The sequence below is a fragment of the Phyllobates terribilis genome, unplaced genomic scaffold (assembly GCF_046119375.1).
Source record: "Phyllobates terribilis strain yellow unplaced genomic scaffold, ASM4611937v1 Scaffold_3__8_contigs__length_932513732, whole genome shotgun sequence".
Lineage (NCBI taxonomy): Eukaryota > Metazoa > Chordata > Amphibia > Anura > Dendrobatidae > Phyllobates > Phyllobates terribilis.
The window spans coordinates 20,511,743-20,536,044 of NW_027362763.1; the positions used below are offsets into that span (position 1 = coordinate 20,511,743).

Here is a 24,302-nt window from a genome sequence, read left to right on the forward strand (position 1 = left end):
TGCTATGTATACCTATATGCTAATTAAGTTTTATCTGCATACTAGTTGGGAGCTCGGGTTTTGAGATCTTATTTTGTCTCATCATACAGAATTTTTTCTATACTTGTTCCCTTATGATCATTTTTTATATTGCCCTTCTCACTGATCCATATTTATTGTATGTATCACAGTATTATATGTAACTTTTGAAATAAACTATTTTCATATTTCTTATACTTCCTCATTTTTGTCAGGCTTCTGATATTTGTCAGGCTACAGTGGGCTGAATACAAATGCAAGTCTCAATTTCAGATTTATATTTTTAGAATATTTAGAAAACCCTGTATAATTTCCTTTACACTTCACAAATACTTGTTACTTAGTGCTGGTAGCACATAAAATCCCAATAAAATACATTTCAGCTTGTCGGTGTAACATGAAAAAATTCTGAAAAGTTCACTGGATATGAAGACTCTTTCAAGGCACTGTATGTTTCTTTTTTGTTTATGTCCATAATTCTTGACTTCAAGGGATCAATGTCACAAGATGACCTCAGGTAAATGTAATTTAGGTGTTCGGCGGAACCAGTGTATTTCATAAAAAAGTTGAATGTGTATAAATAAGATTTTTGACTTGTAAAACAGTAATATAATCCGCTTTATAAAACATTTTTTCATATTAAACAGCAAAACAGCTTCCCCCCAGTGTGCGACTTCTCTGATGACTATGGAGTTTGTCTTTGCTAATAAAGCATTTCCCACATTCGGAGCATGAATACGGCTTCTCCACTGTGTAACTTCTCTGATGTTTGACCGGAAATGATTCGTTTATAGAAACATTTTCCACACTCTGAACATGAACTTTCTTATGTCTGAGAAGACTTGATTCATATATAAAACAGAGCCCACATTCGCTACATGTAACCGGATTCTCTCCAGTGTGATCTCTTAGATGAGAACTTAGCAAAGCTTCAGTATGAAAACATTTCCCACATTCTGAACATGAATACGGCTTTTCTTCTGTGTGCATTTTCACATGATTAATTAGATTTGATTTTCTCATAAAGAATTTTCCGCATTCTGAGCATGAATACAGCTTTTCTTCTGTGTGCATTTTCACATGAGAAATAAGATTTGGTTTACTCATAAAGAATTTTCCACATTCTGAACATGTATATGCATTTCCTGTGTGAATTCTCTCATGAGCAGTAAGACTTGATTTACATCTAAATACTTTATGACATTTTGAACATGAATACGGCTTCTCTCCTGTGTGACTTCTCTCATGTCTAACAAGATGTAATTTTGCAGTATAACATTTCCCACATTGTGAACATGAATACGGCTTCTCTCCTGTGTGTCTTCTCTCATGTCTAGCAAGAAGTGATTTTGCAGTAAAACATTTTCCACATTCTGAACATGAATACGGCTTCTCTCCTGTGTGACTTCTCTCATGTCTAACAAGAAGTGATTTTGCAGTATAACATTTTCCACATTCTGAACATGAATACGGCTTCTCTCCTGTGTGAATTCTCTGATGTATAACAAGATGTGATTTTGCAGTAAAACATTTCCCACATTCTGAGCATAAATATGGCTTTTCTCCTGTGTGCATTTTCACATGAGTAATAAGATTTGCTTTACTCATAAAGAATTTTCCGCATTCTGAACATGTATATGCATTTCCTGTGTGAATTCTCTCATGAGCAGTAAGACTTGATTTACGTCTAAATACTTTATGACATTCTGAACATGAATACGGCTTCTCTCCTGTGTGACTTCTCTCATGTCTAACAAGATGTAATTTTGCAGTATAACATTTTCCACATTCTGAACATGAATACGGCTTCTCTCCTGTGTGTCTTCTCTGATGTCTAATAAGATGACTTTTGTATGAAAAGTATTTCTTACATTCTGAGCATGAATACGGCTTCTCTCCTGTGTGACTACTCTCATGTCTAACAAGATCTGATTTTGCAGTATAACATTTTCCACATATTGAACATGAAAACAGCCTTTCTTCTATATGAATTCTCTCATGCCTAATAAGAAAAGCTTTCTTTGCAAAACATGTTGCACATTCAGAACATGAATATGGTTTCTCTCCTGTGTGAATTATCTGATGGCTAACAAGATTTGATTTTTGTGTAAAACATTTTCCACATTCTGGACATAAAAATGGCTTCTCTCGAATGTGAGTTTTCTTGTGTTTAACAAGGTGTGATTTTCTGGAAAAACATTTCCCACATTCTGAACATGAAAACAGCCTTTCTCCTGTATGTAATCTCTGATGTTCAATAAGACTATGTTTGTTTATAAAACATTTCCCACATTCTGAACATGAATACGGCTTCTCCCCTGTGTGAATTCTTCGATGTCTAACAAGATTCCACTTTTCTGCAAAACATTTCCCACATTCTGAACATGAATGCGGCTTCTCTCCTGTGTGAATTCTTTCATGTGTAAGCAGCATATACTTAGTTCTAAAACATTTCCCACATTCTGAACATGAATACGGCTTTTCTCCTGTGTGAATTCTTTCATGTGTAACTAGATGAGACTTAGTTGGGAAACATTTTAAACATTCTGAACATGAATACGGCTTCGCTCTTGTGTGAATTCTCATATCTTTAACAAGATGTTCTGGACGTACATTAACGGTAAAAAGATTTTCTTCTGAAGACTGATACAAGATTTCTTCATTTTTTACATTATATTTTAGCGATATCGGGACATTTCCTTCAGAACTCTTACTTGAATTTTCTGTTAGAAATAAAAATAGATTTCATTATTTGTTTTCAACAACAACTTAGACAAATTTCCAAACATTCCTATTAGACTGGAAATTCACGTTATTATTGGTGCAGTAAGCTCCTGAGCAAGTTCGAAACACCGGCACCCACCATGTAAGTTGTATGTACGTCCCATATTAATAAGGGGTCAAGAAATCTTCACCATTGTGTTGTAAATTTTTTGGTCTCTTTCCCAACTGGTCACCTATTCTTCCACAAAGGGACTTCAGCCCTTTAGAGAAGGTGAACATGCTGTGGATTTTGTTGCGTAAAGTTCTACAACTTGATCCGGTAGTGACAGCTTCTTCTCATCAGGCGTGCAGAATGCGGCACCACATGTTCACAAAAAATGACTCTGCATGCCTGATGAAAGGAATCCTGCCCTTTGTTAATATGATCTTAAAGGGAATTTGGGACCAGCATGATGTAGATACTACTGATACAGATGCCGTTGAACACAATGGTAGAACTGGGAGCAATCTGTTCCTTGTGCCACCTTTCAACTCGGTTGGTTGAGTCTTAGCACAGCAAACACAATGATATCACTAGAGATCACCCACTGCGCGGAGCCACAGTTGACACAGTGTACAGAGTGAAGCAGTGCATTGGAGGGAACAAGGTTAGGTGAGTAGTTTTATTTTTATCTTCAAATGGGAGACTTTAGAAGTATACTGGCACCAATGAAACCAGCTCAAGTGATAATCTCAATATCAGTAGTTACATAAGATCTTTTGCAGTGGTACATAAGCTATAGTTCAAAACAGACATCAATATGAAGAAATGTGGGAAGCAGCAGTCACCAGATCTTTCTTGGCTTAAAAGTCAACTTTTTTTCTACTCATGGTTATTGGTTGAGTGAAGCCATTTATTGTCAAACTACTGTGTTTTCTCTTTTTAAATCTTCATGACAACCAAGAACATCCAAATGACCCTGATCAGAAGTTCACATACCCTGGTGATTTTGGAGTAATAACATGCACAGAATTTGACACAAATGGGTTTGAATGGCTACTAAAGGTAACATCCTCACTTGTGACCTGTTTTCTTGTAATCAGTGCGTGTGCATAAAAGCTGAGTGAGTTTCTGGGATCCAGACAGATTCTTGCATCTTTCATCCAGCCACTAACGTTCCTGGATTGTGAGTTATGGGGAAAGCAAAAATATTGGCAACGGATCTAAGGGAAAACGTAGTTGAACTGTATAAGACAGGAAAGAGATACAGAAAGATATCCAAGGAATTGATAATGCCAGTCAGCAGCGTTCAACCTGTGATTAACAAATGAAAAATCAGGGTCTCTGTAAAAAACAAACCACGGTCAGGTAGACCAACAAAAATTTCGGCCACAACTGCCAGGAAAATTGTTCGGTATGCAAAGAAAAAATCCACAAATAACATTAGCTGAAATTCAGGACTCTCTGAAAACTAGCGGTGTGGCTGTTTCAAGATGCACAATATGGAGGCACTTGAAGAAAAATGGCCTGCATGGTCGAGTCGCCAGAAGAAAACCATTACTGCGCAAGTGTAGTATGTTAATATTTTCTGTTATAAGATATGATGCCGCAAAGACTTAGTTCGGCCACTAGCGGTCACCATTGAACAAGAGAAGAAAACACTGAAAACAGGAAGTAGAAAAAACGGTCGTTGGCGTGAGGTGATTTTGAAGGAGAGGTCCTGCGGGAGAGACACGGAGGACTGGGAGCCTAAAAGTGACCCATATTGGACAGTGTGATACAGAGGGAGAGGCTCCGTGAGTAAACTCTAATGTGTGACCGGTCACCGACTGTTTAGTTAGTTAGGGAGAGCTAGATAGGATTCACAGCTTCACAAGGAACATCGCTATTAATGAGAATATAGATGGATTGATGGAGACTGTGTGAGCTCCAGTATATCGAGAGTCTGGTAAACGTGGATGCTATAGGAGAGCTCCGTGAAATAATACTGGGATTGATCTGAACCTGTTTCTGCTCCTCTAACAGAGAAATTGGTGACCTGGGAAGCTGATCAAATCTTGTGGCTGGACGTCAGAATAACAAGTCCAGTTGTTTTCTGTTTGAGGATATTCCATTAGGGCGTCCGCCCTGAGCGCTCACAAAGAGGACAGTGCACTGTGTACATTTTGTGTTGGTTCAAGTGATTAGTCGTGTAAATATATATGTATATCTATTTATCAAGGGGAAAACAGGGTATCCGGATTCTATTGTAACGAAGAATTACGGGTAGGCCCTGTGCCGGATAAGGTTGGGAGTGGTATAGCCTGAGAATATTCCTGCTCCTTAGTGTGAAGCTGACACTTGGGATCTCTCAGGCTGTATAAGTTGTATTTTGTGGTTGTTGCTGTTGTGGCCCATATCTTGTTTTTGAAGTGTAATACTGTCATTTATTGTAAGTTATAAAAAAAGAAGTTAGATTGGTATCATATCGGGGTCGGAGTCACTCATAGCAGCGCCGTATCTCACTTACATCCACATACGAATGGCGTTAGTCGTTACACAAATGTCACAAAGTATCTCACCTACAATACGCCAAACAGCACAGAGACAAGCCTCAAAACTTCTGGAACAAGGCAATTTGGAGAGATGAGACCAAAATGTAACTTTTTAGCCACTACCTTAAACGTTACATTTGGAGAGAGGTCAACAAGACCTATGATGAAAGGAACACCATTCCTACTGTAAAGCACGAAGGTGGATCGCTGATGTTTTGGGGATGTGTGAGCTACAAAGGCACAGGAAACTTGGTAAAAGTTGAAGGAAAGATGAATGCAGCACATTATCAGCAAATACTGGAGGCAAAATTGCATTCATCAGGCCGGAAGCTGCGCATGGGACGTACTTGGACGTTCCAACATGACAACGATCCAAAACACAAAGCCAAGTCAACCAGTCATTGGCTACAGCAGAACAAAGTGAAGATTCTGGAGTGGCCATCTCAGTCTCTTGACCTCAATATCATTGAGCCACAGGGGAGATCTCAAGTTCATGCTAGACAGCCCAGGAATTTACAGGAACTGGAGGCTTTTTGCCAAGTAGAATGGGCAGCTTTACCATCTGAGAAAATAAAGAACCTCATCCACAACTACCACAAAAGACTTCAAGCTGTCATTGATGTTAGAAGGGGCAATACACGGGTTTAAGAACTAGGGTATGGGAACTTTTGATCAGGGTCATTTGGATTTTTTTGGTTGTCATTAGGATTTAAAAAGAAAAAACACAGTAGCTTGACAATAAATGGCTTCACCCAACCAATAACCATGAGCGGAGAAAAAGTTTTTTTGTTATCATTCTTATTCTCTGAAACAAGGCCAAGAAAGGAAAAATTCTGCCGGGGTATGTAAACTTTTGAGCACAACTGTATATGGACAATCCTGAAAAACATGCGGCAAGCAGGTAAAAACAGGGAGTAAATGCAGGGGAGCGAGAGAGGACGACGGCCATTTCACGTCCGGCTGACGCTTGGGGGGCTATATTCTATGGGTCGTATAGGACAGAGGTCCCCAACCGCCAGTTCGCGGACCAGGACCGGGCCGTTGGGGTTTTTCAGCCGGTCCGCGGGGAGAGGGGGCCCCTCCAGCCTCCAGCAGGGCCGCCATCAGGGCATGACTGCCCTGACTCCAGTATGGGGCCCGGCCGGTAGGAGCCCCCTCGGAGCCCCCCTCTTGTGCGTCTCTCTCCTCATGGGGCCCCCGGCCGCATGCTAAGCGCCGGGTCCGGGACATCTTAGCGCTGCGCTGCTGCGGCAGCACCTTCATGATTCCCCTGACTTCCGGTCATGTGACGGCGCCGTCGCATGGCCGGAAGTCAGGAGAACCTGGTGTCAGCGATTTGGACGAGCGCCAGGATTCTGCAGGGATCGCATGGGGGTAAGTATAACAAGTTTTATTTTTTTTTAAATACAATTAACTAGGAGTGGGGGGAATGGGAGATGCACATGGGGGGAGGGGAGAGATGAGAGATGCACATGGGGGAGGGGAGAGATGAGAGATCCACATGGGGGGGAGGGGAGAGATGAGAGATGCACATGGGGGAGGGGAGAGATGAGAGATCCACATGGGGGGGGAGGGGAGAGATGAGAGATGCACATGGGGGAGGGGAGAGATGAGAGATCCACATGGGGGGAGGGGAGAGATAAGAGATCCACATGGGGGGAGGGGAGAGATGAGAGATGCACATGGGGGGAGGGGAGAGATGAGAGATGCACATGGGAGGGAGGGGAGAGATGAGAGATGCACGGGGGGGTGAGAGATGCACGGGGGGGATGAGAGATGCACGGGGGGGATGAGAGATGCACGGGGGGGATGAGAGATGCACGGGGGGTGGATGAGAGATGCACGGGGGGTGGATGAGAGATGCACGGGGGGGTGAGAGATGCACGGGGGGTGGATGAGAGATGCACGGGGGGGTGAGAGATGCACGGGGGGGTGAGATGCACGGGGGGGTGAGATGCACGGGGGGGATGAGAGATGCACGGGGGGGATGAGAGATGCACGGGGGGGATGAGAGATGCACGGGGGGGATGAGAGATGCACGGAGGGGATGAGAGATGCACGGGGGGTGGATGAGAGATGCACGGAGGGGGATGAGAGATGCACGGAGGGGGATGAGAGATGCACGGGGGTGAGCTGCACATGGGGGGGTGAGAGATGCACATGGGGGGGTTATGTTTACATAACTTTGTTGCCTTATGAAGGGCGGGGGGGGCCCCCAAAAATTTCTTGCACAGGGGCCCACTACAGTCTGTGTCCGCCCCTGGGATGAAGTAAATGCAGCTGAACAGCAGCTGTCAGGACAGCTGCCCTGTCCTGCTGCAGGGCGTGATGGGGCCTCAGTGATGCGGCTCCTGGCACAGCACATTATGTGGGGCTCCTGGCATAGCTTCTGGCGGGGACCTGGTCTACACTATATGATAAGTATGCACTAAACTCCAAATCCCTCCATTACCCCGCCCCCATATGACCAAAGCCCCGCCCACCCCACCCCCTCCTTGCTGGGCCATGGAAAAATGATCTTGCTTCAAGCCGGTCCCTGGTGCAAAAAAGGTTGGGGACCACTGGTATAGGACCTGGGCGGCTGTGGGATCCATTATACTGTGTATGGGGGGCAGCAGGGTCGATCAAAATGTGTAGGAAGGTGTGGGGTCCATCATATTATGTGGGAAGCAGTGGTAACATTATACTCTGTAAAAGGGAGATGTGGGGGACATCATACTGTGCACACAAAGCTTTGTGGGACATCTTAGCATGTATAGGGCCAGTGGGGACACCGCTAGTATTGTCATCTCACTTTCATTAAGGTTAGCCTCTTATCTCTAGACTTGTCCTCTCAATCTCACCAGGGTTAGTCGCTCACCTCTAGACTTGTCCTCTCAATCTCACCAGGGTTAGTCTCTCACCTCTAGACTTGTCAATCCCCTTAAAGTTTCAGAAAATGATAGAATCTCTCTACTATGATCTAAAATCATCTATCACATACATTAATGACATAAGGTTTTAGCACATAATTCCCATTTTCTATTTATATGTAGTACTTTCTGGTGGTTTCTCTTAGAAAAAAAAGGACATCTGAGAGACCCCTTTTGAAAGGTGCGTCTCCCTCCAAGACATTCTCCAAACAGATGTCAGTGCTTCTTTTGAGTGGCCCGATGCTTCCTCGAACTTCACTTTCAGCCCATCACACTAAGATATACATTATGGACATACTGCGGTGCTCACAACAAATCCACAGCTTTCTACTTCACAGTCGCGGTGGGTATAAAGGCCCCTCCATGTCCCACCTCTGATCCAGGATGGAGGATCTAGAAGAAATGTTATGGAATCCAATGCACATTAAGGGCAAATCCCCGGATCACCAGGGGAATAGAAGGTGCGGAATATGGGATCCCCCTATGGTCCTTCCTTCCCCAGTACCTGTGTCTGACAAGTTCTCATCAATCATCAGGGGTAGAAGAAGGCAGACCCCTGAACCTCCAGACCCCGTCCCAGAACAGACCTGCTCCTCTTCCATCATCATCATCAGTGCTCATTCAGCCACAGGCGAATTCATCTTACAACCAAATATCAATAATTATACTAATCGGTAATTACAGACACGTGTCTGCACGGCCTGGGACAGTGGTGAGGATGAACTACATCTGCCAGCACCGACCACAGAAACGGCCACAACAACCACAAAGAAATGACTGAGGTCTCCTCTTACCTGGTGACACCAGAGGCCGGTGCTCCTCCACCACAACGTCCTGATACTGATCCCAGTGTCCTCCTACATAATCCCACTCCTCCATGGAGAAATAGAGAGCGAGGTCCTGACACCGGAGAGGAACCTGACAACCAACGAGAACGACATCACCCAGAATCCTCCAGTGTATACTGTATAATCTCACAGCAGTCTCCTCTCATCACCCAGAATCCTCCAGTGTATACTGTATAATCTCCCAGCAGTCTCCTCTCATCACCTAGAATCCTCCAGTATATACTGTATAATCTCCCAGCAGTCTCCTCTCCTCTCATCACCCAGAATCCTCCAGTGTATACTGTATAATCTCCCAGCAGTCTCCGCTCATCACCCAGAATCCTCCAGTGTATACTGTATAATCTCCCAGCAGTCTCCTCTCATCACCCAGAATCCTCCAGTGTATACTGTATAATTTCCCAGCAGTCTCCGCTCATCACCCAGAATCCTCCAGTGTATACTGTATAATCCCCCAGCAGTCTCCTCTCCTCACCCAGAATCCTCCAGTGTATACTGTATAATCTCCCAGCAGTCTCCTCTCCTCTCATCACCCAGAATCCTCCAGTGTATACTGTATAATCTCCCAGCAGTCTCCGCTCATCACCCAGAATCCTCCAGTGTATACTGTATAATCTCCCAGCAGTCTCCTCTCATCACCCAGAATCCTCCAGTGTATACTGTATAATTTCCCAGCAGTCTCCGCTCATCACCCAGAATCCTCCAGTGTATACTGTATAATCCCCCAGCAGTCTCCTCTCCTCACCCAGAATCCTCCAGTGTATACTGTATAATCTCCCAGCAGTCTCCTCTCCTCTCATCACCCAGAATCCTCCAGTGTATACTGTATAATCTCCCAGCAGTCTCCTGTCATCACCCAGAATCCTCCAGTGTATACTGTATAATCTCCCAGCAGTCTCCACTCATCATCCAGAATCCTCCAGTGTATACTGTATAATCTCCCAGCAGTCTCCTCTCATCACCCAGAATCCTCCAGTGTATACTGTATAATCTCCCAGCAGTCTCCTCTCCTCTCATCACCCAGAATCCTCTAGTGTATACTGTATAATCTCCCAGCAGTCTCCTCTCATCTCATCACCCAGAATCCTCCAGTGTATACTGTATAATCTCCCAGCAGTCTCCGCTCATCACCCAGAATCCTCCAGAGTATACTGTATAATCTCCCTGCAGTCTCCTCTCATCACCCAGAATCCTCCAGTGTATACTGTATAATCTCCCAGCAGTCTCCTCTCCTCTCATCACCCAGAATCCTCCAGTGTATACAGTATTTTCTCCCAGCAGTCTCCTCTCATCTCATCACAAAGAATCCTCCAGTGTATAATCTCCCAGCAGTCTCCTCTCCTCTCATCACCCAGAATCCTCCAGTGTATACTGTATAATCTCCCAGCAGTCTCCTCTCATCACCCAGAATCCTCCAGTGTATACTGTATAATCTCCCAGCAGTCTCCTCTCCTCTCATCACCCAGAATCCTCCAGTGTATACTGTATAATCTCCCAGCAGTCTCCTCTCCTCTCATCACCCAGAATCCTCCAGTGTACACTGTATAATCTCCCAGCAGTCTCCGCTCATCACTCAGAATCCTCCAGTGTATACTGTATAATCTCCCAGCAGTCTCCTCTCCTCTCATCACCCAGAATCCTCCAGTGTATACTGTATTTTCTCCCAGCAGTCTCCTCTCATCTCATCACCCAGAATCCTCCAGTGTATACTGTATAATCTCCCAGCAGTCTCCTCTCCTCTCATCACCCAGAATCCTCCAGTGTATAGTGTATAAACTCCCAGCAGTCTCCGCTCATCACCCAGAATCCTCCAGTGTATACTGTATAATCTCCCAGCAGTCTTCACTCATCATCCAGAATCCTACAGTGTATACTGTATAATCTCCCAGCAGTCTCCTCTCATCACCCAGAATCCTCCAGTGTATACTGTATAATCTCCCAGCAGTCTCCTCTCCTCTCATCACCCAGAATCCTCTAGTGTATACTGTATAATCTCCCAGCAGTCTCCTCTCCTCTCATCACCCAGAATCCTACAGTGTATACTGTATAATCTCCCAGCAGTCTCCGCTCATCACCCAGAATCCTCCAGTGTATACTGTATAATCTCCCTGCAGTCTCCTCTCATCACCCAGAATCCTCCAGTGTATACTGTATAATCTCCCAGCAGTCTCCTCTCCTCTCATCACCCAGAATCCTCCAGTGTATACAGTATTTTCTCCCAGCAGTCTCCTCTCATCTCATCACCCAGAATCCTCCAGTGTATAATCTCCCAGCAGTCTCCTCTCCTCTCATCAACCAGAATCCTCCAGTGTATAGTGTATAAACTCCCAGCAGTCTCCGCTCATCACCCAGAATCCTCCAGTGTATACTGTATAATCTCCCAGAAGTCTCCTCTCATCACCCAGAATCCTCCAGTGTATACTGTGTAATCTCCCAGCAGTCTCCTCTCCGCTCATCACCCAGAATCCTCCAGTGTATACTGTATAATCTCCCAGAAGTCTCCTCTCCTCTCATCACCCAGAATCCTCCAGTGTATACTGTATAATCTCCCTGCAGTCTCCTCTCATCACCCAGAATCCTCCAGTGTATACTGTATAATCTCCCAGCAGTCTCCTCTCATCACCCAGAATCCTCCAGTGTATACTGTATAATCTCCCAGCAGTCTTCTCTCCTCTCATCACCCAGAATCCTCCAGTGTATACTGTATTTTCTCCCAGCAGTCTCCTCTCATCTCATCACCCAGAATCCTCCAGTGTATAATCTCCCAGCAGTCTCCTCTCCTCTCATCACCCAGAATCCTCCAATGTATACTGTATAATCTCCCAGCAGTCTCCTCTCCTCTCATCACCCAGAATCCTACAGTGTATAGTGTATAAACTCCCAGCAGTCTCCGCTCATCACCCAGAATCCTCCAGTGTATACTGTATAATCTCCCAGAAGTCTCCTCTCATCACCCAGAATCCTCCAGTGTATACTGTGTAATCTCCCAGCAGTCTCCTCTCCGCTCATCACCCAGAATCCTCCAGTGTATACTGTATAATCTCCCTGCAGTCTCCTCTCCTCTCATCACCCAGAATCCTCCAGTGTATACTGTATAAGCTCCCTGCAGTCTCCTCTCATCACCCAGAATCCTCCAGTGAATACTGTATAATCTCCCAGCAGTCTCCTCTCCTCTCATCACCCAGAATCCTCCAGTGTATACTGTATAATCTCCCAGAAATCACCGCTTATCACCCAGAATCCTCCAGTGTATACTGTGTAATCTCCCAGCAGTCTCCTCTCCGCTCATCACCCAGAATCCTCCAGTGTATACTGTATAAGCTCCCTGCAGTCTCCTCTCCTCTCATCACCCAGAATCCTCCAGTGTATACTGTATAAGCTCCCTGCAGTCTCCTCTCATCACCCAGAATCCTCCAGTGTATACTGTGTAATCTCCCAGCAGTCTCCTCTCCGCTCATCACCCAGAATCCTCCAGTGTATACTGTATAATCTCCCTGCAGTCTCCTCTCCTCTCATCACCCAGAATCCTCCAGTGTATACTGTATAAGCTCCCTGCAGTCTCCTCTCATCACCCAGAATCCTCCAGTGAATACTGTATAATCTCCCAGCAGTCTCCTCTCCTCTCATCACCCAGAATCCTCCAGTGTATACTGTATAATCTCCCAGAAATCACCGCTTATCACCCAGAATCCTCCAGTGTATACTGTATAAGCTCCCTGCAGTCTCCTCTCATCACGCAGAATCCTCCAGTGTACTGTATAATCTCCCAGCAGTCTCCTCTCATCACCCAGAATCCTCCAGTGTATACTGTATAATCTCCCAGAAGTCACCGCTCATCACCCAGAATCCTCCAGTGTATACTGTATAATCTCCCAGCAGTCTCCACTCATCACCCAGAATCCTCCAGTGTATACTGTATAATTTCCCAGCAGACTCCTCTCATCACCCAGAATCCTCCAGTGTATACTGAATAATCTCCCAGCAGTCTCCTCTCATCACCCAGAATCCTCCAGTGAATGCTGTATAATCTCCCAGCAGTCTCCTCTCATCACCCAGAATCCTCCAGTGTATCCTGTATAATCTCCCAGCAGTCTCCGCTCATCACCCAGAATCCTCCAGAGTATACTGTATAATCTCCCAGCAGTCTCCTCTCATCACCCAGAATCCTCCAGTGTATACTGTATAATCTCCCAGCAGTCTCCGCTCATCACCCAGAATTCTCCAGAGTATACTGTATAATCTCCCAGCAGTCTCCTCTCATCACCCAGAATCCTCCAGAGTATACTGTATAATCTCCCAGCAGTCTCCTCTCATCACCCAGAATCCTCCAGTGTATACTGTATAATCTCCAAGCAGTTTCCTCTCATCAACCAGAATCCTCCAGTGTATACTGTAAAATCTACCAGAAGTCAACGCTCATCACCCAGAATCCTCCAGTGTATACTGTATAATCTCCCAGAAGTCACCGCTCATCACCCAGAATCCTCCAGTGTATACTGTATAATCTCCCAGCAGTCTCCACTCATCACCCAGAATCCTCCAGTGTATACTGTATAATTTCCCAGCAGACTCCTCTCATCACCCTGAATCCTCCAGTGTAGACTGAATAATCTCCCAGCAGTCTCCTCTCATCACCCAGAATCCTCCAGTGAATACTGTATAATCTCCCAGCAGTCTCCTCTCATCACCCAGAATCCTCCAGTGTATACTGTATAATCTCCAAGCAGTCTCCTCTCATCACCCAGAATCCTCCAGTGTATACTGTATAATCTCCCAGCAGTCTCCTCTCCTCTCATCACCCAGAATCCTCCAGTGTATACTGTATAATCTCCCAGCAGTCTCCTCTCCTCTCATCACCCAGAATCCTCCAGTGTATCCTGTATAATCTCCCAGCAGTCTCCGCTCATCACCCAGAATCCTCCAGAGTATACTGTATAATCTCCCAGCAGTCTCCTCTCATCACCCAGAATCCTCCAGTGTATACTGTATAATCTCCAAGCAGTTTCCTCTCATCAACCAGAATCCTCCAGTGTATACTGTAAAATCTCCCAGAAGTCACCGCTCATCACCCAGAATCCTCCAGTGTATACTGTATAATCTCCCAGAAGTCACCGCTCATCACCCAGAATCCTCCAGTGTATACTGTATAATCTCCCAGCAGTCTCCTCTCATCACCCAGAATCCTCCAGTGTATACTGTATAATCTCCCAGCAGTCTCCTCTCCTCTCATCACCCAGAATCCTCCAGTGTATACTGTATAATCTCCCAGCAGTCTACTCTCATCACCCAGAATCCTCCAGTGTATACTGTATAATCTCCCAGCAGTCTCCTCTCATCACCCAGAATCCTCCAGTGTATACTGTATAATCTCCCAGCAGTCTCCTCTCCGCTCATCACCTAGAATCCTCCAGTGTATACTGTATAACCTCCCAGCAGTCTCCGCTCATCACCCAGAATCCTCCAGTGTATACTGTATAATCTCCCAGCAGTCTCGTCTCATCACCCAGAATCCTCCAGTGTATACTGTATAATTTCCCAGCAGTCTCCGCTCATCACCCAGAATCCTCCAGTGTATACTGTATAATCCCCCAGCAGTCTCCTCTCCTCACCCAGAATCCTCCAGTGTATACTGTATAATCTCCCAGCAGTCTCCTCTCCTCTCATCACCCAGAATCCTCCAGTGTATACTGTATAATCTCCCAGAAGTCACCGCTCATCACCCAGAATCCTCCAGTGTATACTGTATAATCTCCCAGTAGTCTCCACTCATCACCCAGAATCCTCCAGTGTATACTGTATAATTTCCCAGCAGACTCCTCTCATCACCCAGAATCCTCCAGTGTATACTGAATAATCTCCCAGCAGTCTCCTCTCATCACCCAGAATCCTCCAGTGAATACTGTATAATCTCCCAGCAGTCTCCTCTCATCACCCAGAATCCTCCAGTGTATACTGTATAATCTCCAAGCAGTCTCCTCTCATCACCCAGAATCCTCCAGTATATACTGTATAAACTCCCAGCAGTCTCCTCTCCTCTCATCACCCAGAATCCTCCAGTGTATCCTGTATAATCTCCCAGCAGTCTCCGCTCATCACCCAGAATCCTCCAGAGTATACTGTATAATCTCCCAGCAGTCTCCTCTCATCACCCAGAATCCTCCAGTGTATACTGTATAATCTCCCAGCAGTCTCCGCTCATCACCCAGAATTCTCCAGAGTATACTGTATAATCTCCCAGCAGTCTCCTCTCATCACCCAGAATCCTCCAGAGTATACTGTATAATCTCCCAGCAGTCTCCTCTCATCACCCAGAATCCTCCAGTGTATACTGTATAATCTCCCAGCAGTCTCCTCTCATCACCCAGAATCCTCCAGTGTATACTGTATAATCTCCAAGCAGTTTCCTCTCATCAACCAGAATCCTCCAGTGTATACTGTAAAATCTCCCAGAAGTCACCGCTCATCACCCAGAATCCTCCAGTGTATACTGTATAATCTCCCAGAAGTCACCGCTCATCACCCAGAATCCTCCAGTGTATACTGTATAATCTCCCAGCAGACTCCTCTCATCACCCTGAATCCTCCAGTGTATACTGAATAATCTCCCAGCAGTCTCCTCTCATCACCCAGAATCCTCCAGTGAATACTGTATAATCTCCCAGCAGTCTCCTCTCATCACCCAGAATCCTCCAGTGTATACTGTATAATCTCCAAGCAGTCTCCTCTCATCACCCAGAATCCTCCAGTGTATACTGTATAATCTCCCAGCAGTCTCCTCTCCTCTCATCACCCAGAATCCTCCAGTGTATCCTGTATAATCTCCCAGCAGTCTCCGCTCATCACCCAGAATCCTCCAGTGTATACTGTATAATCTCCCAGCAGTCTCCTCTCATCACCCAGAATCCTCCAGTGTATACTGTATAATCTCCAAGCAGTTTCCTCTCATCAACCAGAATCCTCCAGTGTATACTGTAAAATCTCCCAGAAGTCACCGCTCATCACCCAGAATCCTCCAGTGTATACTGTATAATCTCCCAGAAGTCACCGCTCATCACCCAGAATCATCCAGTGTATACTGTATAATCTCCCAGCAGTCTCCTCTCATCACCCAGAATCCTCCAGTGTATACTGTATAATCTCCCAGCAGTCTCCTCTCCTCTCATCACCCAGAATCCTCCAGTGTATACTGTATAATCTCCCAGCAGTCTACTCTCATCACCCAGAATCCTCCAGTGTATACTGTATAATCTCCCAGCAGTCTCCTCTCATCACCCAGAATCCTCCAGTGTATACTGTATAATCTCCCAGCAGTCTCCTCTCCGCTCATCACCCAGAATCCTCCAGTGTATACTGTATAATCTCCCAGCAGTCTCCTCTCATCACCTAGAATCCTCCAGTGTATACTGTATAACCTCCCAGCAGTCTCCGCTCATCACCCAGAATCCTCCAGTGTATACTGTATAATCTCCCAGCAGTCTCGTCTCATCACCCAGAATCCTCCAGTGTATACTGTATAATTTCCCAGCAGTCTCCGCTCATCACCCAGAATCCTCCAGTGTATACTGTATAATCCCCCAGCAGTCTCCTCTCCTCACCCAGAATCCTCCAGTGTATACTGTATAATCTCCCAGCAGTCTCCTCTCCTCTCATCACCCAGAATCCTCCAGTGTATACTGTATAATCTCCCAGCAGTCTCCTGTCATCACCCAGAATCCTCCAGTGTATACTGTATAATCTCCCAGCAGTCTCCTCTCCTCTCATCATCCAGAATCCTCCATTGTATACTGTATAATCTCCCAGCAGTCTCCTGTCATCACCCAGAATCCTCCAGTGTATACTGTATAATCTCCCAGCAGTCTCCTCTCATCATCCAGAATCCTACAGTGTATACTGTATAATCTCCCAGCAGCCTCCTCTCATCACCCAGAATCCTCCAGTGTATACTGTATAATCTCCCAGCAGTCTCCTCTCCTCTCATCACCCAAAATCCTCTAGTGTATACTGTATAATCTCCCAGCAGTCTCCTCTCCTCTCATCACCCAGAATCCTACAGTGTATACTGTATAATCTCCCAGCAGTCTCCGCTCAGAATCCTCCAGTGTATACTGTATAATCTCCCAGCAGTCTCCTCTCATCACCCAGAATCCTCCAGTGTATACTGTATAATCTCCCAGCAGTCTCCTCTCCTCTCATCACCCAGAATCCTCCAGTGTATACAGTATTTTCTCCCAGCAGTCTCCTCTCATCACCCAGAATCCTCCAGTGTATAATCTCCCAGCAGTCTCCTCTCCTCTCATCACCCAGAATCCTCCAGTGTATACTGTATAATCTCCCAGCAGTGTCCTCTCCTCTCATCACCCAGAATCCTACAGTGTATACTATATAATCTCCCAGCAGTCTCCGCTCATCACTCAGAATCCTCCAGTGTATACTGTATAATCTCCCAGCAGTCTCCTCTCCTCTCATCACCCAGAATCCTCCAGTGTATACTGTATTTTCTCCCAGCAGTCTCCTCTCATCTCATCACCCAGAATCCTCCAGTGTATACTGTATAATCTCCCAGCAGTCTCCTCTCCTCTCATCACCCAGAATCATCCAATGTATACTGTATAATCTCCCAGCAGTCTCCTCTCCTCTCATCACCCAGAATCCTCCAGTGTATAGTGTATAAACTCCCAGCAGTCTCCGCTCATCACCCAGAATCCTCCAGTGTATACTGTATAATCTCCCAGAAGTCTCCTCTCATCACCCAGAATCCTCCAGTGTATACTGTGTAATCTCCCAGCAGTCTCCTCTCCGCTCATCACCCAGAATCCTCCAGTGTATACTGTATAATCTCCCTGCAGTCTCCTCTCCTCTCATCACCCAGAATCCTCCAGTGTATACTGTATAATCTCCCTGCAGTCTCCTCTCATCACCCAGAATCCTCCAGTGTATACTGTATAATCTCCCAGCAGTCTCCTCTCCTCTCATCACCCAGAATCCTCCAGTGTATACTGTATTTTCTCCCAGCAGTCTCCTCTCATCTCATCACCCAGAATTCTCCAGTGTATACTGTATAATCTCCCAGCAGTCTCCTCTCCTCTCATCACCCAGAATCCTCCAATGTATACTGTATAATCTCCCAGCAGTCTCCTCTCATCACCCAGAATCCTCCAGTGTATACTGTATAATCTCCCAGCAGGCTCCTCTCATCACCCAGAATCCTCCAGTGTATAGTGTATAAACTCCCAGCAGACTCCGCTCATCACCCAGAATCCTCCAGTGTATACTGTATAATCTCCCAGAAGTCTCCTCTCATCACCCAGAATCCTCCAGTGTATACTGTGTAATCTCCCAGCAGTCCCCTCTCCGCTCATCACCCAGAATCCTCCAGTGTATACTGTATAATCTCCCTGCAGTCTCCTCTCCTCTCATCACCCAGAATCCTCCAGTGTATACTGTATAATCTCCCTGCAGTCTCCTCTCATCACCCAGAATCCTCCAGTGTATACTGTATAATCTCCCAGCAGTCTCCTCTCATCACCCAGAATCCTCCAGTGTACACTGTATAATCTCCCAGCAGTCTCCTCTCCTCTCATCACCCAGAATCCTCCAGTGTATACTGTATTTTCTCCCAGCAGTCTCCTCTCATCTCATCACCCAGAATCCTCCAGTGTATAATCTCCCAGCAGTCTCCTCTCCTCTCATCACCCAGAATCCTCCAATGTATACTGTATAATCTCCCAGCAGTCTCCTCTCCTCTCATCACCCAGAATCCTCCAGTGTATAGTGTATAAACTCCCAGCAGTCTCCGCTCATCACCCAGAATCCTCCAGTGTATACTGTATAATCTCCCAGCAGTCTCCTCTCCTCTCATCACCCAGAATCCTACAGTGTATACTGTATAATCTCCCAGCAGTCTCCGCTCAGAATCCTCCAGTGTATACTGTATAATCTCCCTGCAGTCTCCGCTCATCACTCAGAATCCTCCAGTTTATACTGTATTTTCTCCCAGCAGTCTCCTCTCATCTCATCACCCAGAATCCTCCAGTGTATACTGTATAATCTCCCAGCAGTCTCCTCTCCTCTCATCACCCAGAATCCTCCAGTGTATACAGTATTTTCTCCCAGCAGTCTCCTCTCATCTCATCACCCAGAATCCTCCAGTGTATAATCTCCCAGCAGTCTCCTCTCCTCTCATCACCCAGAATCCTCCAGTGTATACTGTATAATCTCCCAGCAGTCTCCTCTCATCACCCAGAATCCTTCAGTGTATACTGTATAATCTCCCAGCAGTCTCCTCTCCTCTCATCACCCAGAATCCTCCAGTGTATACTGTATAATCTCCCAGCAGTCTCCTCTCCTCTCATCACCCAGAATCCTACAGTGTATACTATATAATCTCCCAGCAGTCTCCGCTCATCACTCAGAATCCTCCAGTGTATACTGTATAATCTCCCAGCAGTCTCCTCTCCTCTCATCACCCAGAATCCTCCAGTGTATACTGTATTTTCTCCCAGCAGTCTCCTCTCATCTCATCACCCAGAATCCTCCAGTGTATACTGTATAATCTCCCAGCAGTCTCCTCTCCTCTCATCACCCAGAATCCTCCAATGTATACTGTATAATCTCCCAGCAGTCTCCTCTCCTCTCATCACCCAGAATCCTCCAGTGTATAGTGTATAAACTCCCAGCAGTCTCCGCTCATCACCCAGAATCCTCCAGTGTATACTGTATAATCTCCCAGAAGTCTCCTCTCATCACCCAGAATCCTCCAGTGTATACTGTGTAATCTCCCAGCAGTCTCCTCTCCGCTCATCACCCAGAATCCTCCAGTGTATACTGTATAATCTCCCTGCAGTCTCCTCTCCTCTCATCACCCAGAATCCTCCAGTGTATACTGTATAATCTCCCTGCAGTCTCCTCTCATCACCCAGAATCCTCCAGTGTATACTGTATAATCTCCCAGCAGTCTCCTCTCCTCTCATCACCCAGAATTCTACAGTGTATACTATATAATCTCCCAGCAGTCTCCGCTCATCACTCAGAATCCTCCAGTTTATACTGTATAATCTCCCAGAAGTCACCGCTCATCACCCAGAATCCTCCAGTGTATACTGTATTTTCTCACAGCAGTCTCCTCTCATCTCATCACCCAGAATTCTCCAGTGTATACTGTATAATCTCCCAGCAGTCTCCTCTCATCACCCAGAATCCTCCAATGTATACTGTATAATCTCCCAGCAGTCTCCTCTCCTCTCATCACCCAGAATCCTCCAGTGTATACTGTATAATCTCCCAGAAGTCTCCTCTCAACACCCAGAATCCTCCAGTGTATACTGTGTAATCTCCCAGCAGTCTCCTCTCCGCTCATCACCCAGAATCCTCCAGTGTATACTGTATAATCTCCCTGCAGTCTCTTCTCCTCTCATCACCCAGAATCCTCCAGTGTATACTGTATAATCTCCCTGCAGTCTCCTCTCATCACCCAGAATCCTCCAGTGTATACTGTATAATCTCCCAGCAGTCTCCTCTCATCACCCAGAATCCTCCAGTGTACACTGTATAATCTCCCAGCAGTCTCCTCTCCTCTCATCACCCAGAATCCTCCAGTGTATACTGTATTTTCTCCCAGCAGTCTCCTCTCATCTCATCACCCAGAATCCTCCAGTGTATAATCTCCCAGCAGTCTCCTCTCCTCTCATCACCCAGAATCCTCCAATGTATACTGTATAATCTCCCAACAGTCTCCTCTCCTCTCATCACCCAGAATCCTCCAGTGTATAGTGTATAAACTCCCAGCAGTCTCCGCTCATCACCCAGAATCCTCCAGTGTATACTGTATAATCTCCCAGAAGTCTCCTCTCATGACCCAGAATCCTCCAGTGTATACTGTGTAATCTCCCAGCAGTCTCCTCTCTGCTCATCACCCAGAATCCTCCAGTGTATACTGTATAATCTCCCAGCAGTCTCCTCTCATCACCCAGAATCCTCCAGTGTATACTGTATAATCTCCCAGCAGTCTCCTCTCATCACCCAGAATCCTCCAGTGTATACTGTATAAACTCCCTGCAGTCTCCTCTCATCACCCAGAATCCTCCAGTGAATACTGTATAATCTCCCAGCAGTCTCCTCTCATCACCCAGAATCCTCCAGTGTATACTGTATAATCTCCCAGCAGTCTCCTCTCATCACCCAGAATCCTCCAGTGTATACTGTATAATCTCCCAGAAGTCACCGCTCATCACCCAGAATCCTCCAGTGTATCCTGTATAATCTCCCAGCAGTCTCCTCTCATCACGCAGAATCCTCCAGTGTATACTGTATAATCTCCCAGCAGTCTCCTCTCATCACCCAGAATCCTCCAGTGTATACTGTATAATCTCCCAGAAGTCACCGCTCATCACCCAGAATCCTCCAGTGTATACTGTATAATCTCCCAGCAGTCTCCTCTCATCACCAAGAATCCTCCAGTGTACTGTATAATCTCCCAGAAGTCACCGCTCATCACCCAGAATCCTCCAGTGTATACTGTATAATCTCCCAGAAGTCACCGCTCATCACCCAGAATCCTCCAGTGTATACTGTATAATCTCCCAGAAGTCACCGCTCATCACCCAGAATCCTCCAGTGTATACTGTATAATCTCCCAGCAGTCTCCTCTCATCACCCAGAATCCTCCAGTGTATACTGTATAATCTCCCAGAAGTCACCGCTCATCACCCAGAATCCTCCAGTGTATACTGTATAATCTCCCAGCAGTCTCCTCTCATCACCCAGAATCCTCCAGTGTATACTGTATAATCTCCCAGCAGTCTCCTCTCATCACCCAGAATCCTCCAGTGTATACTGTATAATCTCCAAGCAGTCTCCTCTCATCACCCAGAATCCTCCAGTGTATACTGTATAATCTCCCAGCAGTCTCCTCTCCTCTCATCACCCAGAATCCTCCAGTGTATCCTGTATAACCTCCCAGCAGTCTCCGCTCATCACCCAGAATCCTCCAGTGTATACTGTATAATCTCCCAGCAGTCTCCTCTCATCACCCAGAATCCTCCAGTGTATACTGTATAATCTCCAAGCAGTTTCCTCTCATCAACCAGAATCCTCCAGTGTATACTGTAAAATCTCCCAGAAGTCACCGCTCATCACCCAGAATCCTCCAGTGTATACTGTATAATCTCCCAGAAGTCTCCTCTCCTCTCATCACCCAGAATCCTCCAGTGTACACTGTATAATCTCCCAGCAGTCTACTTTCATCACCCAGAATCCTCCAGTGTATACTGTATAATCTCCCTGCAGTCTCCTCTCCTCTCATCACCCAGAATCTTCCAGTGTATACTGTATAATCTCCCTGCAGTCTCCTCTCATCACCCAGAATCCTCCAGTGTATACTGTATAATCTCCCAGCAGTCTCCTCTCATCACCCAGAATCCTCCAGTGTACACTGTATAATCTCCCAGCAGTCTCCTCTCCTCTCATCACCCAGAATCCTCCAGTGTATACTGTATAATCTCCCAGCAGTCTCCGCTCATCACCCAGAATCCTCCAGTGTATACTGTATAATCTCCCAGCAGTCTCCTCTCCGCTCATCACCCAGAATCCTCCAGTGTATACTGTATAATCTCCCAGCAGTCTCCTCTCATCACCCAGAATCCTCCAGTGTATACTGTATAATCTCCCAGCAGTCTCCTCTCATCACCCAGAATCCTCCAGTGTATACTGTATAATCTCCCAACAGTTTCCTCTCATCACCCAGAATCCTCCAGAGTATACTGTATAATCTCCCAGCAGTCTCCTCTCATCACCCAGAATCCTCCAGTGTATACTGTATAATATCCCAGCAGTCTCCTCTCCTCTCATCACCCAGAATCCTCCAGTATATACTGTATAATATCCTAGCAGTATCCTCTCATCACCCAGAATCCTCCAGTGTATCCTGTATAATCTCCCAGCAGTCTCCGCTCATCACCCAGAATCCTCCAGTGTATACTGTATAATCTCCCAGCAGTCTCCTCTCATCACCCAGAATCCTCCAGTGTATACTGTATAATCTCTCCCAGCAGTCTGCTCTCCTCTCATCACCCAGAATCCTCCAGTGTATACTGTATAATCTCCCAGCAGTCTCCGCTCATCACCCAGAATCCTCCAGTGTATCCTGTATAATCTCCCAGCAGTCTCCTCTCATCACCCAGAATCCTCCAGTGTATACTGTATAATCTCCCAGCAGTCTCCGCTCATCACCCAGAATCCTCCAGTGTATACTGTATAATCTCCCAGCAGTCTCCTCTCCGCTCATCACCCAGAATCCTCCAGTGTATACTGTATAATCTCCCAGCAGTCTCCTCTCATCACCCAGAATCCTCCAGTGTATCCTGTATAATCTCCCAGCAGTCTCCTCTCATCACCCAGAATCCTCCAGTGTATACTGTATAATCTCCCAGCAGTCTCCTCTCATCACCCAGAATCCTCCAGTGTATACTGTATAATCTCCCAGAAGTCACCGCTCATCACCCAGAATCCTCCAGTGTATACTGTATAATCTCCCAGCAGTCTCCTCTCCGCTCATCACCCAGAATCCTCCAGTGTATACTGTATAATCTCCCAGAAGTCACCGCTCATCACCCAGAATCCTCCAGTGTATACTGTATAATCTCCCAGCAGTCTCCTCTCATCACCCAGAATCCTCCAGTGTATATTGTATAATCTCCCAGCAGTCTCCTCTTATCACCCAGAATCCTCCAGTGTATACTGTATAATCTCCCAGCAGTCTTCTCTCATCACCCAGAATCCTCCAGTGTACACTGTATAATCTCCCAGCAGTCTCCTCTCATCACCCAGAATCCTCCAGTGTATATTGTATAATCTCCCAGCAGTCACCTCTCATCACCCAGAATCCTACAGTGTATACTGTATAATCTCCCAGCAGTATCCTCTCCGCTCATCACCCAGAATCCTCCAGTGTATACTGTATAATCTCCCAGCAGTCTCCTCTCCGCTCATCACCCAGAATCCTCCAGTGTATACTGTATAATCTCCCAGCAGTCTCCTCTCATCACCCAGAATCCTCCAGTGTATACTGTATAATTTCCCAGCAGTCTCCTCTCATCACCCAGAATCCTCCAGTGTATACTGTATAATCTCCCAGCAGTTTCCTCTCATCACCCAGAATCCTCCAGAGTATACTGTATAATCTCCCAGAAGTCACCGCTCATCACCCAGAATCCTCCAGTGTATACTGTATAATCTCCCAGAAGTCACCGCTCATCACCCAGAATCCTCCAGTGTATACTGTATAATCTCCCAG

The 24,302-nt window shown here is 46.0% G+C and overlaps 1 protein-coding gene across 6 annotated transcripts in view; it reads right to left on the reverse strand.

Moving 5' to 3' along the window:
- Positions 1-223: 223 nt before the first annotated feature.
- The window catches only part of LOC141258698 (uncharacterized), a 134,839-nt gene continuing 110,760 nt past the window's right edge, over positions 224-24,302 (reverse strand). For all 6 annotated transcript variants that reach the window (XM_073673713.1, XM_073673711.1, XM_073673714.1 and 3 more), the window contains 2 exons: positions 8,963-9,086; positions 224-2,741 (listed from right to left, as the gene is read on the reverse strand). In XM_073673713.1, coding sequence (XP_073529814.1) covers positions 658-2,741; positions 8,963-9,086 — 2,208 coding nt within the window. In that variant the 3' untranslated portion in view covers positions 224-657. The remainder of the gene's footprint in view (positions 2,742-8,962; positions 9,087-24,302) is intronic.